General features: G+C 36.3%; 1 protein-coding gene across 1 annotated transcript; it reads left to right on the top strand.

Annotated features, from left to right (window-relative positions):
• Nucleotides 1-1,632: 1,632 nt before the first annotated feature.
• LOC107700719 (nuclear migration protein nudC-like) lies at nucleotides 1,633-12,608 on the top strand. Its single transcript, XM_016502487.1, has 9 exons — nucleotides 1,633-1,834; nucleotides 2,336-2,413; nucleotides 3,603-3,815; nucleotides 5,235-5,309; nucleotides 5,423-5,536; nucleotides 6,841-7,035; nucleotides 8,188-8,271; nucleotides 8,450-8,568; nucleotides 12,379-12,608. The coding sequence occupies exons 1-9, from the start codon at nucleotides 1,760-1,762 to the stop codon at nucleotides 12,428-12,430; spliced, it is 1,005 nt and encodes a 334-aa protein (XP_016357973.1). The 5' UTR covers nucleotides 1,633-1,759; the 3' UTR covers nucleotides 12,431-12,608.
• The last annotated feature ends 6,339 nt before the right edge of the window (nucleotides 12,609-18,947 follow it).

The raw sequence follows: 18,947 nt of genomic DNA, 5'->3' as shown, positions 1-18,947 counted from the left end.
GTGTGTGTGTGTGTGAGAGAGAGAGAGAGAGTGTGTGTGAGTGTGTGTGAGAGAGAGAGAGTGTTTGTGTTTGTGTGTGTGTGTGAGTGTGTGTGTGTGTGTGTGTGTGTGTGTGTGTGTGTGGTGTTTTATTGTGTTAGTTAGCTGTATTTTTTTAGTTATTTTATAACCTAATCAAAATAACCCAACTGCAGCTTGATTGAGATTAATTGGAATGCACAATGAAAAAACACGATTTAGTTAACAGTTATCTGTTTTTGCAAATGAACTCTTCACACACACAAATTATTATTCTTATTAATATTCACACATCATTATGCAATTTCATGGTTAGACAATCTAAATCCATATAGTAAATCATCATCACCATCATTGACCATGTTGGTAATTAAATCTTATGTATACTATTTAATCCATATACAAATTAAATGTAACTGGCAATCTAATAAGGGAATAATGGGAAGAAAACTGAAATATAATTTTCTCAGGAACTAAATAATTAGGGGCCAAGCACCGAAGGTACAGTGGCACCTATTGTATCCGTTAGCATCAATGTTTCTTCTTCCGCCGAAAGTCTATGGTAGCCCATAGAACCGCTTGCAGGAAAGTTGTGAAATTTGGCACACTGATAGAGGACAGTCTCAATATTAATGTTACGTATCCGGTCCATGAACTTCCGTCTGCTAGCCATCAACGGTTTGGCGTATTGAGACCAAACTTGGTGTGTGTTATAACAAGCATGACCTGAGACTACCTGCAGTGTTTCGGCGCAGTGCCCCCTAGTGGTTAGGAGATATAAAAAATGCATATTTTTGCTTATAACTTATGAATGGCTTGGCCAAAAATCACATTTGATGCTCCATGCCATGCTTACCTCCTCAATTTGCCTCTGGAGTGCTTGGCCCCGTGATTGCTGCTTGCAGCTATATTTCATTTTATTATGTTATTTTAGTGCTGTCAAGTGATTAATCGTGAATAATCACGTCTAAAATAAACGTTTATGTTGACATAATGTGTGTACTGTGTATATTTATTATGTATATATATATAAATACACACATGCATGTATATATTTTTTCAAATATTTGCATGCATATATACAGTATATTTTTATATTCATATATAATTTATATAATATATAGACATAAATATTTATATATATAATTATAGCATATTTTTCTTAAACATGCATGCATGTTTGTGTATTTTATATATTTACAAATTACAGAGTTCACACATATATATTATGTAAACAATTTTTTTTTTATTTTGGATGTGATTAATCATGATTAATCCTTTGACAGCTTTACTACTTTATTTATTTGTATTTTATTCTTTTTATTTTTTTCATTTTATCTTGTTGGCTACTGTAAGCCTATAGGCTATGATACTGATGCCCTTGTATTTGTAGTCTAGTTCTTGTGTTATTGTGTATTTATTTATTTATTTTGTTGGCAAGAGCATTTCTTAAACGTAATATAAAGATAATATCTAAAAAATATATGTACACGTGTGTATCAGGGTCTCTAGAAAGTTCTGCTCTAGAAGCTCGTCTTGCCTCATCGGTTCCCGAAGCTGCCAGCTGATTGGTTCGTGCGTGTGTCCTTCAAATGTGTGCGATCTGATTGGTTCTAAAGAAAACGTGGGCGGTCCTTGTATCTAGGAAGTATCTAGGCTTCACACCGGTGACAGCGTGACTGTTAGCTTCACGCACCAAATTATAGTTTTTATCGTCTGTAATCTGCAGTAAATATTGAAGATGGGAGATGATGAGGAGAAATACGATGGGATGTTGCTGGCCATGGCGCAGCAGCATGAAGGAGGAGTGCAGGAGGTAACGTCAACACATGTTAGCAGCCGAGCTAACTGATGCAGGATGACTTGCTATAATATAAAAACATATTTACGTTATTAATAAAAGAGGACTTGACTGTTCGTTAGTGTTGGCTTGGCAGGGCAGCACATTAATACGCTGTTATCATTTATTGTTTATATATGCAGGAGTTATATTAAGGTACTAGAGTGTTATTCTCATGCATCTATCTATCTATGGTTATGCTAATGTGGAGATTCAGGTTTCTGTTATAAAACCTAGTGAGCAGCCTAACGTTACCTAGACAGCATTTATTTATTTATTTATGTCTGTGTTGTTATGCAGCTCACTAGGTTTTGGCCTGTGTAACGTGTTTTGCTCTATGTCTGATGATTAAGATCCAACCTATGATAAATAATACGCGATTCCAGTGAAAAGTTAGTGATTATTTGTTGTGATGTACCTTCTGTCACTCTTGGCATCTCATTTATTCTTCATTATTATTATTATTATTATTAACAGCTGGTGGACACATTATTCAGTTTTCTAAGAAGGAAAACAGATTTCTTCACGGGAGGAGAGCCTGGAGCCCCAGAGAAGGTTTGGATTTTGATGCCCCCTTTCTTTTTATATTTCAGAAATATTTGAGAATTATTCTGTGTATATATATATTTATTATCTTAGAGGAATAGTTCACCCAACAGTTCAAATATTCTGCCATCAAACGCGTTATGCTAATCTTCCCACATAGTGAGGTAGACATGTGGGGGCGTGTTCGAACGAGCCGTTTTAAGTAGGTGTGGTTGACTCTTAACTTTTATAAAGAATATCTCGTTGGATTTGACACTTTAGTCTTTGCAACTTTACAGATCTTCTTTATGCACCAAGAGCTTGTAACACTCCAAAGAGAAAGGAAAAAATGAAATCACATCATATGACCCCTTTAATATTTTATATAAATGTATGATGCACTACTAGTAAGATATAGCTAATAAGATATATTTCTTTGAATTAAAATGTAGATATTCAGTGAGGACACATTACATTGATCGAAAGTGACAGTAAAGACATTTATAATGTTACAAAAGATTACCATTTCAAATTAATGCTGTTCTTTTACACTTTCTATTTCATCAAAGAATCCTGAAAAAAAAGGAATCACTGTTTCCACAAAAATGTAAAGCAGCAAAACTTTGTTCAGCATTGATAATTATAAGAAATGTTTCTTGAGCAGAAATCAGCATATTATTATGATTTCTGAAGGATCATGTGACACTGAAGACTGGAGCAATGATGCTGAAAATACAGCTTTGATTACATTTGAATATATATTATCGTAGAAAAATGATTGTATTAAATTGTAATATTATTTCAAAATATTAATAAATTAAGCTTTGGTGAACAATGAACATATGAGACCCCTTTCAAAAACATGTTTTATTGTATTTATTTAATCTTGCCGACCACAAACTGTTGGCTCATAGTGTATATAAATCATTCAGTCCTTGCAGACCTGTATGTTGTAAAATTGGCTCTTTTCCACAGAATTAAAATCAGCTGTGATTCAGGCTACCAAGCTCCATAAAAGTCAAAAGATGCTGCGTAACAGTAGTCCATACAACTCTGTAGGTTTTCTAAAGCCACAATACATTTTACAAACACTGAAATTTATCTCAAATATTTTTCAAAATGATTTTTTTGTCATTCAATTTAGTTTTTTTTTTTTTATTCAGCACATATTGAGCACCAATCAATGATTGATCTGCATTCCCTTTTATTTGTCCTGTAGCTGGTTAAAGAGGCGTTTGCTCATCACAATCAGCTCGCCCTCAAAGTCCAGAAAGAGAAAGAGTCCAGACAAGAGAAGGAGAAGAAGGAGAAGGCTGACAGGGCTGCTAAACTGAAGGAAGAGGAGAAGAAGAGGAAGCAGGACACAGAGGAGCCCAGAATCAAAGAACTCACAGATGAGGAGGCCGAGAGACTCCAGGCACAATTAAATCAAGTGAGAGCACATGCAAATCATTAACATTCATAAAATTGATTTCTTCGCTGTTTATGCATTACCCTATAAAACCAAATATGCTCAAACCAAATACTAGAGGTCGACCGATAGTGGATTTTGCCGATACCGATAGCTAGGTTGGACCACACTGGCCGATACCGATTAATTAACCGATAGTTTTAAAATTGATACTGAACAAAAACTAAAATAGTGCTTTATTAACAAAAACAGTACTGAACCACTAGTAGTAGTAGTAAAAAAAAATAATAATAGTAAATGTTGAAATTAACACACTCTAACAAGGAACAATACTTACACAGCTTTCATTAATCTTAATGCTACAAATGGACTCTTATTTTAAAGTGTTACCATTTCATTTCAGCTGTCATGCTTAAAGATGCACATCTTTAAATATATACACAAAGGCTATAGCATTAAAATTATATACATATGGATATTGTATGTATACTCTCACACTTTAACTGCTTCTATTCTTGAACACTTGATGATTATCTAATCAAAATAAAAGCGCAGCGCTGAGTCTAGGAGAACTCACCGGTATCACACACACACCGGACACGTCGCGTTCAACTCGAGCAGCGGTCTAAAACAGTTTATTTAGTCACCAAACGCACACAAGTTTACTTCAAGAATGAACAATTTGGCATGGATGAGTTTGAAGTTCGGTGTTTAAAAAACGGAGCAAACGGAAAGAGAAAGCGCGACCTATATTATAGCTCTATAAATGAAGCACACAGACTTTATTAGAGCCACAGAAAGACAAACGTTTTGCTGAAAATGCACAATACACAATTCATTATGTACATTAACAACGATTCGGGACCAATATAATGTAATTTAAAGGAAAACTATGTGAATGGCGCTCTGTGGCGTGGCAGGATTTTCTGTCGGCTGCATTTAAGTCAGCGTCTGAAGTTTCCCGCTCTGTTCAGAGTGCAGTATCACGTGTCTAAACAAATAGCACGTGCTGTCAGTGATTTCAACCACTAGAGGCCGCTCTCGCACTGTGTAATGACAGCAGACCCTTCTCAGCCGCTCCAGCAATGGATGCAACCCGGAAAACTATCGGCATGGATTTTTGTCGATAACCGATAGTTCCAGCAATCAACTATCGGTGCCGATTAGTCGGCAAAACTGATACATCAGTTGACCTCTACCAAATACTGTTACACCTCAAAAGCATAGTTCATCCAAAAATGAATCATTTACTCTTCTTTCCAAACCCATAGGACTTCGAAACACAAATTAAGATATTTTTAATGAAACCTGAGTCTACTGGGTTTGGAACGACATGAGCGTTAGTCAACGGTGACGCAATTTTCATTTTCCGGTAAACTGTCCCTTTAAAATCATGTAAGCATCAAATGCGATTTATCTGTGACTTTCACTATTTCCCAGACAAATGAAGCCAAGAAAAATGCAGGAGTACCTGAGAAAACAGACGGCGCTACATCAGAAAAAGACAAAAAAGGGGTAAGTGGGGTTTATTTCATTACTGTTAAATATACCAGTGAAAAGTGAACTGATGGTGTGTTTTTGAGCGGCTCTAGATAAGTGTCTAATGCTCTCCGATGTGTGTGTCTCAGTCGGACTCCGAAGGAGAGGAAGATGAAAAGGATAAAGACAAGATAAAGCCCAATGCTGGAAACGGAGCAGACCTCTCAAACTACCGCTGGACTCAGACGCTGTGTGAAGTGGACGTGAGTCCGATTTTTTTCTTTATGCTCCAGTTGACAGGACTCGACAGTGCGAGCATTTCACTCGCATTTGCGACGAAATAGATGTGTGCAAACTGGATAACTGTATTTAGGAGCATGAGTGTGAGTACAATTTCTTAAACATCTTAACTTGCACTGTAACCTATAACAAACCTATTAATTTCTTCAATTTATTTATGGAAAAACAGCGATACAGCCTCATATGATTGCTGAACTTTAAAAAGGCAACGATTTGATTTAAATGAGCACAGATGAGAAGAAATGCGGAGCGAGTGAAGGAGACGCACAGAATGAAAACGCACATTGGGCACTAGAGGGCGCTGGCGCTGCCGTTACCCGGTAACCCTGTAAACTAAGCATGTTTCAAACAGTCTTCTAGATATTTTTATACTACGGGGCCGTTGAATGCTTGAATCTGATTGGCTGACGAACATTCTAAGTTGTGCAATTATTTTCAGGGAAACGCACGGCGAACGTAGTTCCAGGCAGCTCTTGACCTGGAAAAAAAAAATCTTGACATTTGGCAGAAAAAGTTTTGCCCCAAGCCACTGTTAGTTTCCGACCATGGTCTACACTGCCGGCATTTTTACTGTTGTAGCTTATCCATGTTGTGTGCATAAAATAGATGCTGAAACAGTCAAAACTTATCATCAGAGAAGCGCCCTTCAAAACAACTCGGCAGAATTTTTTTGCTGTTTCGAACAAATATTTATAAAACGGAGAGTTCCGGTCCTTGATTCTGATTGGCTGAGCCGCGTTCGAAGCTGTTGTAAACTACTCTACAAACATACACCTTTGTTTACTTTGTGTGTTGCTTGGCAACCACTTTGTTGCAACCACAACTGTTTCTGAGGAACTACATTGTTTGGTGGAAGAATACTGTTTTTATTAATATCATTACACTTTATTTGCTCTGTTTTATTTTGTGAAACCTTACTACGTATATGGAATAACCGTTTTATAAAAGCAATAAGCCCCGTGAAGCCGTGGTTTACAGTGAATTTATAACAGCTCCGCTTCGCATCGTGCCTAACAACGCCCCTTAGCTGTTATAAATTCACTGTAAACCACGGCTTCACGGGGCTTATTGCTTTATTTTGGTTGCCGAAATTTCAGTGCATGAAATGGTAATACTTTACCCAAAATCAAAAGGAAAAAACTGCATATATGTTTTTTGCATAAAGACATTGTCGCTTTCAGCAACTATGGCAAGTGAGGAAAGATTGTCATGAAAACAATGTCACAATATAAAAGCACTTTGCTGTCTGATCTGTCACGTCTCGCAGCTGGTCGTGCCGTTTGATGTGAGCTTCCGTCTGAAGGGGAAGGATGTGGTGGTGGATGTACAGCGGCGTTCCCTGAAGGTAGGGCTGAAGGGTCATCCGCCTGTGATCGACGGACAGCTGTGCAACGAGGTGAAGGTGGAGGAGAGCTCCTGGCTCATAGAAGATGGGAAAGTGGTCACCGTCCATTTTGAGAAGGTATGGAGGAGAACATCAGGGCTGTCAAAATGGCAGGAAAACTAAATTCGAATTTTGTACTTTAATATTATCAATATTTGAATTTAAAAGGCATAATTTCAGTTAGGGGGGAAAAAGCTTTTGGCTTCTCTCCTGATGCCATAAGAGGGCGCATTGAACAAAATATTACTAATGCGCGACTATCTTTGAAAAAAGTGCATAATGTTTAAAAAAAAAAAAAAGATAATTAAGATGCTTAAACAATTAGAAACAAAACAGCATAGACATAGCAAAGGACCAAAAACCAATCACAAAGAATAATTTTTCATTTAAAAACATGAGATGCAGTGGGATGGGAAAAACTGTCATAAAGTCTCGAGACATGTTTTTTTAAAAGTTGAACTTGCATTAATTTTATATGGCTTTCTAAACATGCGGCTCTTTTGTGCGAGACGTGAGTGCAACGGTGATAGATGTCCCTCTAGAAAATGCGATAAATATGCGTTCTGTGTGAACGGCTTGGTTTCAGTTTTGACGTAAACAACATCTTCTCCGCATTGATGTTTTCTTTCACGCAATATTTTGAATGAACAACGTATCATGAACATCTTGTGCGCCACTGATAACGCTGCCTGACGCATACATAAAATTCGAATGCAATGTTTTTGCATTTGAATGTGGATTTTTATTTTAAATTCGATGAATATTCGAAATTCTAATTTTTTTTATAGCCCTAGAGAACATGCATAGAATGGAGTTCATTGGAGTTTGTGATTTGCCCGGATGACGGATGATGCTCACGTTCTGTGTGAACGGCTTGGTTTCAGTTTTGACGTAAATAAGATCTTCTCCGCATTGATGTTCTCTTTCACGCAATATTTTGAATGAACAACGTAGCAGCGCCGCATCTAGTGGCTTCAACTGGATAGACTAAGAAAAACATTACAATGCAACGACACCTACATCGTCATCGCATCTCGTGTGCCACTGATAACGCAGCCTGACGCACACATAAAATTCGAATGCGGATTTTTAGTTTAAATTTGACAAATATTTGAAATTCAAGTTTTTTTTTTTGTTTTTTTTTTGATAGCCCTAGAGAACATGCATAGATGGAGTTCATTGGAGTTTGTGATTTGCCCGGATGACTAATGATGCTCACGTTTATTCCAGATAAACAAAATGGAGTGGTGGAGCAGGTTAGTGACCACAGACCCCGAAATCAACACCAAGAAGATCTGCCCAGAGAACTCCAAGGTAAGAGCTAACTATTACCTACTCAGTGCTTTCAAAACAGTTGATTTCAAACAGCTTGTTCAAGCTTGATGAAACTTCAGGAGTTTTGTGCAGATTAAGTCATGCTTGATTATTGCAAGCCAAGGTGATTAATTACACTGTTGCATCTCGTGCCGTGTTTTAAACTGAACGCGCTCAGCTGTCGGATCTGGACGGGGAGACGCGCGGTATGGTGGAGAAGATGATGTTTGATCAGAGGCAGAAGTCCATGGGGCTGCCCACCTCTGAAGAGCAGAAGAAGCAGGACATCCTGAAGAAGTAAGAACACATAGTCATGTGGTGCGACCAGAAAAACAGGAAGTGATGTCGTAGAGAGAACACCTGCAGACCCTCATGACTGTCTCTTAAAGTACTAGATAACTTTTATTCAGTGAGCGCACATTAAAGTAATAAAACATTTATAATGTTGCAAAAGATTTCTATAGCAAATGAAAGCTAAAGTTCATTCATCAAAGATTCCTGCAAAAAAATGCATCACGGTTTCCACAAAAATATTAATCAGCTCTTTTCAGCATTGATAATAATAATCAGAAATGTTTCTTGAGCAGCAAATCAGCATATTAGGATGATTTCTGAAGGATCATGTCACTAAATTACATTTTACTATATATTCACATAGAAAACAGTTATTTTAAATTGTAATATTATTTCACAGTATCACTGATTTTTATTAAAATAAATCAATAAATGCAGCTTTGGTGAGCAGCAGTACGGGGACATTTTCAGTTTACTTAGTTTTGTCACGATATATCATGTTCCCACGAGTTTAATGCGAAAACAAAACTTAATTGACCATAGCAACCTGCGATTATCAGAGATTGAGTTATTAATATTTTACTCAACGTTCTGAACAGTTCTGTAAATAATAGCCTACTGTAAATGCTCGACATGCCAATAAAGCTTTGATTATTCTATACGACTGGAATTTTTACTGGAAATTAGGGCTGCACAATTAATCGAATTTCTAATCGCGATTACAATTATGGATGCCACAATTATGTAATCGTTCAAAGTCCACATATGTTATTCTGCGTGCTTAAGATGCTTTTGTTTTCTTTCTACATGTTATCTTAAGGGTTTTTCCATTGTTTTAATTTTAGTTTTAGTATAACACTATAAAACAATGGTATAAACATCATTCAATGTAAATTGTGATAATCGTAATTAATAATCGCAATTACAATTTCCAGGCAATAATCGACAATTATGATTTTTGTCATCATCGTGCAGCCCTACTGGAAATGCAGTTTAAAGGTTGAATTTAACATATATTTCATTTTATTTCGGCTAATTATTCGACTATTATAAATACTATAGTGTTTCGCTGAGGAATAAATCATTCACGTAGTTTCGTTTGTAAATAAAACTAAACTCATTTATCGTCACACACAGGCGTAAATACAATCAGAAAGTCAAAACTTGATTGGCATATTTGTCAGGCGTTCACAGTATTTGCTATATATATGGCAGGCGTTTACAGTATTTGCTAAATATTTGTCAGGCGTTGACAGTATTTGCTAAATATTTGTCAGGCGTTGACAGTATTTGCTAAATATTTGTCAGGCGTTGACAGTATTTGCTAAATATTTGTCAGGCGTTGACAGTATTTGCTAAATATTTGTCAGGCGTTGACAGTATTTGCTAAATATTTGTCAGGCGTTGACAGTATTTGCTAAATATTTGTCAGGCGTTGACAGTATTTGCTAAATATTTGTCAGGCGTTGACAGTATTTGCTAAATATTTGTCAGGCGTTGACAGTATTTGCTAAATATTTGTCAGGCGTTGACAGTATTTGCTAAATATTTGTCAGGCGTTGACAGTATTTGCTAAATATTTGTCAGGCGTTGACAGTATTTGCTAAATATTTGTCAGGCGTTGACAGTATTTGCTAAATATTTGTCAGGCGTTGACAGTATTTGCTAAATATTTGTCAGGCGTTGACAGTATTTGCTAAATATTTGTCAGGCGTTGACAGTATTTGCTAAATATTTGTCAGGCGTTGACAGTATTTGCTAAATATTTGTCAGGCGTTGACAGTATTTGCTAAATATTTGTCAGGCGTTGACAGTATTTGCTAAATATTTGTCAGGCGTTGACAGTATTTGCTAAATATTTGTCAGGCGTTGACAGTATTTGCTAAATATTTGTCAGGCGTTGACAGTATTTGCTAAATATTTGTCAGGCGTTGACAGTATTTGCTAAATATTTGTCAGGCGTTGACAGTATTTGCTAAATATTTGTCAGGCGTTGACAGTATTTGCTAAATATTTGTCAGGCGTTGACAGTATTTGCTAAATATTTGTCAGGCGTTGACAGTATTTGCTAAATATTTGTCAGGCGTTGACAGTATTTGCTAAATATTTGTCAGGCGTTGACAGTATTTGCTAAATATTTGTCAGGCGTTGACAGTATTTGCTAAATATTTGTCAGGCGTTGACAGTATTTGCTAAATATTTGTCAGGCGTTGACAGTATTTGCTAAATATTTGTCAGGCGTTGACAGTATTTGCTAAATATTTGTCAGGCGTTGACAGTATTTGCTAAATATTTGTCAGGCGTTGACAGTATTTGCTAAATATTTGTCAGGCGTTGACAGTATTTGCTAAATATTTGTCAGGCGTTGACAGTATTTGCTAAATATTTGTCAGGCGTTGACAGTATTTGCTAAATATTTGTCAGGCGTTGACAGTATTTGCTAAATATTTGTCAGGCGTTGACAGTATTTGCTAAATATTTGTCAGGCGTTGACAGTATTTGCTAAATATTTGTCAGGCGTTGACAGTATTTGCTAAATATTTGTCAGGCGTTGACAGTATTTGCTAAATATTTGTCAGGCGTTGACAGTATTTGCTAAATATTTGTCAGGCGTTGACAGTATTTGCTAAATATTTGTCAGGCGTTGACAGTATTTGCTAAATATTTGTCAGGCGTTGACAGTATTTGCTAAATATTTGTCAGCTATATTTGTCAGGCATTTACAGTATTTGCTAAATATTTGGCAGGCGTTTAGAGTATTTGCTAAATATTTGGCAGGCGTTTACAGTATTTGCTAAACATTTGGCAGGCGTTTACAGTATTTGCTAAACATTCGTCAGGCGTTTACAGTATTTGCTAAATATATGGCAGGCGTTTATAGTATTTGCTAAATATTTGTCAGGCGTTTACAGTATTTGCTAAATAATTGTCAGGCGTTTACAGTATTTGCTAAATATTTGTCAGGCGCTTACAGTATTTGCTAAATATTTGTCAGGCGTTTATTGTATTTGCTAAATATTTGGCAGGCGTTCACAGTATTTGCTATATATATGGCAGGCGTTTACAGTATTTGCTAAATATTTGTCAGGCGTTCACAGTATTTGCTATATATATGGCAGGCGTTTACAGTATTTGCTAAATATTTGTCAGGCGTTCACAGTATTTGCTAAATATTTGGCAGGCGTTTACAGTATTTGCTAAATATATGGCAGGCGTTTATAGTATTTGCTAAATATTTGTCAGGCGTTTACAGTATTTGCTAAATATTTGTCAGGAGTTTACAGTATTTGCAAAATATTTGTCAGGCGTTTACAGTATTTGCAAAATATTTGTCAGGCGTTTACAGTATTTGCTAAATATTTGTCAGGAGTTTACAGTATTTGCAAAATATTTGTCAGGCGTTTACAGTATTTGCTAAATATTTGTCAGGAGTTTACAGTATTTGCAAAATATTTGTCAGGCGTTTACAGTATTTGCTAAATATTTGTCAGGAGTTTACAGTATTTGCAAAATATTTGTCAGGCGTTTACAGTATTTGCTAAATATTTGTCAGGCGTTCACAGTATTTGCAAAATATATAGCAGGTGTTTACAGTATTTGCAAAATATATGGCAGGCTTTTACAGTATTTGCTAAATATTTGTCAGGCGTTTACAGTATTTGCAAAATATTTGTCAGGCGTTTACAGTGTTTGCTAAATATTTGTCAGGCGTTCACAGTATTTCCATTCGGTCTGTGCAGACCTGTATGCTTTAATTTGGAGTCTACTCTTCTGAATTCGCTGATGTTCGTCCTTGTGTTTGACGTGTTTCAGGTTCATGGCTCAGCATCCAGAGATGGACTTCTCCAAAGCCAAGTTCAGCTGAGAGCCGCGTGAATCTCTGAATGATCATCACCGTAACGTGTGATCCGAGTCTCATCTTACCTCAGTTAGAGGAGTTTGCTTTCGGTTTGTCTAACAATTTCACCGTTGTCATGATGGAAGTGTTATAATACACCATGTCTTGGTGGTGTTGTTTTTTTTTTATAAATAATTTCAAACCCGACCTGTTTGTGTCACTATTATGTTGGCAGTCGCTGGCTAGAGTGCCACTCATTGTCCAGCATTACCCTGGTGTAAAATTTATGTAATTACTTTCTGATAGGTGAATTTTAGATTTGACTGAAAACTCCTGATAGCTTGATAGCATAATTATGATGATTCCCATGAAAGCTTTTCTTGCTTTAGCATTTATGAATTTAAGCAGGTGCTTTTATGCTAGTTGACCTTGACCAGTTAAGCAGTGAGGACTGGGGGCACATTTAACAATACATTTTTTAAATTGCAAACTAAAATGATTAGTCAGCTTCTCTCTGTCCCTATGAAACACAAACCTTCCATCAATGGTTTAATAAAAAAAAAAAAAAGAAAAAGCATTTTTTTGAATGTTAAGCACTTTTCTGCTGTTTTATAATTTTGTGAATTTGAATGTTTAAACATTTGAACGTTTAATCCATATAATGTCAACAGCATGTCATGTGGCTGTCTAATTCATCTCAAGCACCCAAGAGGGCAGTGTTGTTGGCAAATGATTATTGAGCTGTTTCTGTGAAAACTGAGAATTGTTATTCTTCTCCCGTCCATCGGGTGGCGCCATTGAACACTCATGTTTTAACCCACCTTACACATTGATTTGACTAAATACCATGCTCACTACGGTTGTTACTACAGTAAAATAAACGAGATGGTGTCTCTGTCAAACTGTGTATTTTAAATGTAATTATTTCTTTGCTTTATTTGATAACAGTGGTGACAAACACTAAATTAGCACAGGTTTACTGTAGTAACAATGATAGAATTACATAGGAGAAAAACGCAGCCTACATGAAACCTTTTTAAAGACCTAAGAGATTCTTTCGGACTGCAGGTGTAAAAAAAAAATAGTAATTTACAGATTAAATCCCAGTCAGATATTAATGCAACTGTAACCATCTTTTTAATAGACCACAGAGAAGACAAGCAATTTTATCCAGACTAACAGTCTTTGTATTTGGGAGCACTTTGGCCCCAGCAAGAGCAAATCACCAATCTGAGTGATTTCAATCTGATCAATTCACATTTGTGACCTTATACGGAATTATTCATAACATTTTTCTAGCATTATTCATAGAATAATTAGGCTATTCATATTGATTGTTCTTTAGAAAAGCCTGATTTTTTTTTTAAGTGTGTTGAATCTAGGTTGCTACTGTTCAAACATTTTAGCTGAAATAAAGCTTTGCACACAACTGTTATTAATGTTTTTGACCATCAAATCAGCATATCAGAATGATTCCTGAAGGATCATGTAACACTAAAGAGTTTTTTTTTTCTTTTGTGACACTGAAGACTGGAGTAATGATGCTGAAAATTCAGCTTTGATCACAGGAATAAATTACATTTTAAAATTAATTAAAAAAAAAAATTCTGCCATCCCAAAGAGGCACAAAATCACTTTCACAGACTTTTTCATTAACTGTTCCCTCCTGGTGGAACGACCTGCCCAACTCAATCCGAGCGGCTGAGTCTTTAGCCATCTTCAAGAATCGACTAAAACACATCTCCATCTTTATTTGACCCTCTAACTCTAGCACTCTCTATTCTAATTCTATTCTTAAAAAAAAAAAACGTGCCCCTTTTAGACTTGCACTCTATTCATTTACTAACTGCTTGTTTTCTTTTAAAAAAAACAAAACAACTAACACTAGCATTTCTATTCTTTTTGTATTCTATTTGTTTTCTTTTATGTATTATACAATTAACAAAAAACAAAAAAGGCCTCTTAAAGCCCCGTTCACCCCAAGAAAGAACTATAAAGATAACGATATTAGCGTCCACACCAGCGGACGATATCGTCTGTTTATTCTAAGCGCACGCGCGTCCAAGAGGGTCTGGCTGCAGCCTTGCACTTGCACTCTCAGACACTTGCGCTTCCGCTAGCGATGTCACTTGCAGTCTTTATTTTTTATTTTGTTCTATTTATTGATTACTTTTTGTTTGAATCGCTCAACATTTTACAACAGTAGCCAGGTGGTGAAGACAAGAAAGAAGAAACTAAATTACGAAGTCACTTGCACTCTCCGCTACCTTCGACGTCACTTGCGATCGACACAAATGGTGCGTGTTGCCAATGGAGACAAGACGCTGGGGCTTGATAGCATGTTCTGTATCACTGCTAATGGTTTGGAGCAGAGTGTGTCGGCTTCAGCGGCTCTTCATCATGATGGTGAGAGTGTCGGTGAGCATCTTCCTGCAGCCTGTCAGCTGCATTAGCTTCCGCAAACCAGCGAGTGATTGTTGGACGTGAAGTGGCACATATGTTTCCCTAAACTTACTAGTAACTTTGCCTCTTGTAGACAGTTTCACAGCTCACTCGGTCAAAATGCTAGACAAACATTGGATGATGTTTAACACAACCATTTATTTTCTTTTTTGAAGAAGAAGACCAACGAGTTAGTGAACTATAGACATCTAGGCAGTTGCAACCTAAAAGCTTTTTCATTCTTATTCTCTTTTTTTTTTCCATAAACTGGCTTGTCAAATGTTTGTAGTAAATAAATACATAATTGGCAACACTTCACAATAATGTTATAATTCCTTAACAATAGCTATTGCATAAAGTATCTTCACTATAGTGAACACTGACGTGAGCAACATTTGTACAGCATTTATTAATAAGTTAATATTATAAATTGCATTGTTAAATTGTGTTTGTTGTTAATACATGAACAACTTAAAATGTAGGCTATTAATATTATAATCTGTCGTGTTTAAAGAAGTGCATTTATTTTGATGTGTTTAAGTCCTACTTAAGTGGGTCAAAAAAGCTCTAATGTTCAGATAATTTATTTGTAAAATGTTGAGAGATTCAAACAAAAAGTAATAAAAAATAGAACAAAATAAAAAATAAAGCCTGCAAGTGACGTTGCTAGCAGAAGCGCAAGTGTCTGAGAGTGCAAGTCTGAGAGTGCAAGTGCGAGGCTGCAGCCAGACCCTCTTGAATGTAAATGTAAACTGTCATCTATGTAATGCATTCTTTTATTCCTTTCAAATGTCTTTTAAACAGTGAAGAGTCAAGCAACAGCTCACACAGTCACATCAGCAGGAGTTATTCCTCGCCCGGGCTTGATAGCATGTTCTGTATCACTGCTAATGGTTTGGAGCAGAGTGTGTCGGCTTCAGCGGCTCTTCATCATGATGGTGAGAGTGTCGGTGAGCATCTTCCTGCAGCCTGTCAGCTGCATTAGCTTCCGCAAACCAGCGAGTGATTGTTGGACGTGAAGTGGCACATATGTTTCCCTAAACTTACTAGTAACTTTGCCTCTTGTAGACAGTTTCACAGCTCACTCGGTCAAAATGCTAGACAAACATTGGATGATGTTTAACACAACCATTTATTTTCTTTTTTGAAGAAGAAGACCAACGAGTTAGTGAACTATAGACATCTAGGCAGTTGCAACCTAAAAGCTTTTTCATTCTTATTCTCTTTTTTTTTTCTTCCATAAACTGGCTTGTCAAATGTTTGTAGTAAATAAATACATAATTGGCAACACTTCACAATAATGTTAATAATTCCTTAATAGCTATTGCATAAAGTATCTTCACTATAGTGAACACTGACGTGAGCAACATTTGTACAGCATTTATTAATAAGTTAATATTATAAATTGCATTGTTAAATTGTGTTTGTTGTTAATACATGAACAACTTAAAATGTAGGCTATTAATATTATAATCTGTCGTGTTTAAAGAAGTGCATTTATTTTGATGTGTTTAAGTCCTACTTAAGTGGGTCAAAAAAGCTCTAATGTTCAGATAATTTATATGATATACATTTAAAACCTAATACGTTAACATGCATTTAAGTGTCTGAAAGCATTACGTCAATTTTGCATTTTAAAGTATATTATTTCTGTAATAAATACTCTTATTTTTAGCAATGGTTATTTTGATAATTTGACAAGAAGGATTTGAGTTTCTGTTGAGATCTTTTCATCGCAGACAAATCTGTCTATATGAATATGTGCTATCACTTTAATTTAGGGACCAGTTCTCACTATTAAGTTGCTTATAGCATGCATATTGTAGCATATTGGCTGTTTATAAAGTCACATATTAATGCCTTGTTCTGTGTGACCATATTTTAGACCCCTTAAACACACCTAAACTTAACAACTACCTTCCTAACTATTAATAAGCAGCAAATTAAGAGTTTACTGAGGCATAGTTAATAGTGAGAACTGGTCCCCAAACTAAAGTGTGACCGAAGTTCCTCGAGCAAAAAGAGTGCTCTCGATTTAATCTCACTGCTGTCTAGGAGGAACGACAGAGATATTAAAGAGATCTGCTTTGTGATGTTTCATCAGTTATTCTGAGAGACGTGGTAAAACCTGTTTTATTTGGGACTGCTGTGGGTGGTTGGGTGGATGTTTCTTGGCCCGGGACAGAGAGCTGGAGCAGCTCAGCTGACAGCTATGTCTCACCCAGGTACGAGAATTTCTTCATTAACGAAGGCACACAGACATCAGAGGGCGAGGTGGGTTTGTGTGGGGGTGAAAGGCAAGAGAGATGATGGGCAAACACAGCTCCAGGACGGGCCGCTCCAGACTTGACGACCTGTTTTTGGCAGCAGGGACCCATAACTCATCCACAGGCCCTCGCATTCAGACTCGCCATTATAACCCAAGTGTTTACCCAGTCATGCACTCATCTGCCATGACTGCACCGATACCGGGAAACGAAGACGCTTTGGACTCGTCGATGGAAAACGAGGCATCTGGAACATCTCGAGGAAATCAGAAAACCTCGACTGACACTGATCACTAGAGGAGTATGTTTGAAAGAAATAGTTCATCTACCAAGATGTAGATGAGTTTGTTTCTTCGTAGAGAAATATAGCATTACGTCACTTGCTCAGCAATGGAAGTGAATGGGTGCCGTCAGAATGAGAGTCCAAACAGCTGATAAAAACATCACCATAATCCACAAGTAATCCACACCACTCCAGTCCATCAGATAATGTCATGTGAAGTGAAAAGCTGTGTTTGTAAGAAACAAATCTATCATTAAGACATTTCAAGTTCAAACAAGTCCATTCTCCAAAATCTTGATGGATTTGTTTCTTCCAAAAACAAAAATGTTAAGGAGCATATAGTGTAACTCATTCAGGCGAAAACACTGTTTTGCCAAATTGAAGGTTGTAATTCAAGTTTAGTCTTTCAAAGTGACAAATACTGAGTAGAACTTTTAGATTGCCAGCAGAACAAACTCACAACATCGATCTGAAGCTTAAAATCATATTAGGTTCCTGTTATCTTTCTCCTATTTCTGACCTTCTGAAAAAGAAGTGCACTTAATTATATTGAATGTGCACTTGTAGTGAACTTCAAATCTTCAACATATATGTTCAATATACATGCATATAATATAATATGAATTAAATAAAAGGACACTTGTGTACTTAAAGAGGACAGACTTTTATGCTTTTAAAAGTAGCATTTTATAATAATGTCAAATGAAAAGTTTTACAGTATACATTTCAAATCATTATGCATTAATAATCTTTTTGTCTTTATTTTGATGTGTTGACTAACTTAAAGCACATCTAATGCACCTGATTAACCGATTTAACTGTAGTGTGTTTTAAAGATGATATATTTCAAATATAGTAGTCAACATTTGAAGTGGATCAAAACCTTTCATCAAAGTTGTCCTAAAACCTAAATGCGTTCTTGTCTTTTTTTATTCCACTTTAGATGTTGACTACTGTATATTGAATTGCAGCTTCAGCATAACAAATGTGTAATTACAAATATAGTTAAATAGATGGCATACAGGTTTCAATAGAAATGACATTACAGTATATTTATGTTAACATAAAGGCTTGACAGTACACTTAAACAATATTTCAATACATTTAAGTGGCCAAGAAATGCTAACGAAATAATTGGCCAAATATTCAATTATTTAAAGTATATTATTTCTGTAAAAACATGCTAAAACATGGGCAATGCTACAAAGTGATTGAAACAACCACATAAATGCAGAGCACATAATCAGTGTCAGTCAGAGAAGGACTAATGTATCATAAACACATAGCATCTTCTCAGTCACATGCGATGTTAGCAGTGTTAACAAGCAGACTGCGGACGGTTGAGCTCTATATGACCAAACAACACACTTCAGAGCACAGTCCTCACAGCGAGGGTCCTGCAGGCCTTCCTCTCCTCACCTGTGTGCCAAACACACTTTCTAGAGCATATTTAGAAGACAGAGGTAAAGACCCAATGAACAAGGATCCACACAGGCAGGCTGCCACATGTTCAAAACAATAGAAGTCTATGGAAAGTGTGTGTGTGCGTGTG

The sequence above is a fragment of the Sinocyclocheilus anshuiensis genome, unplaced genomic scaffold (assembly GCF_001515605.1).
Source record: "Sinocyclocheilus anshuiensis isolate Anshui unplaced genomic scaffold, SAMN03320099.WGS_v1.1 scaffold1383, whole genome shotgun sequence".
Taxonomy (NCBI): domain Eukaryota; kingdom Metazoa; phylum Chordata; class Actinopteri; order Cypriniformes; family Cyprinidae; genus Sinocyclocheilus; species Sinocyclocheilus anshuiensis.
Note: the sequence above shows the minus strand (reverse complement) of the source record. Positions and strands in the feature narration are given on the sequence as shown.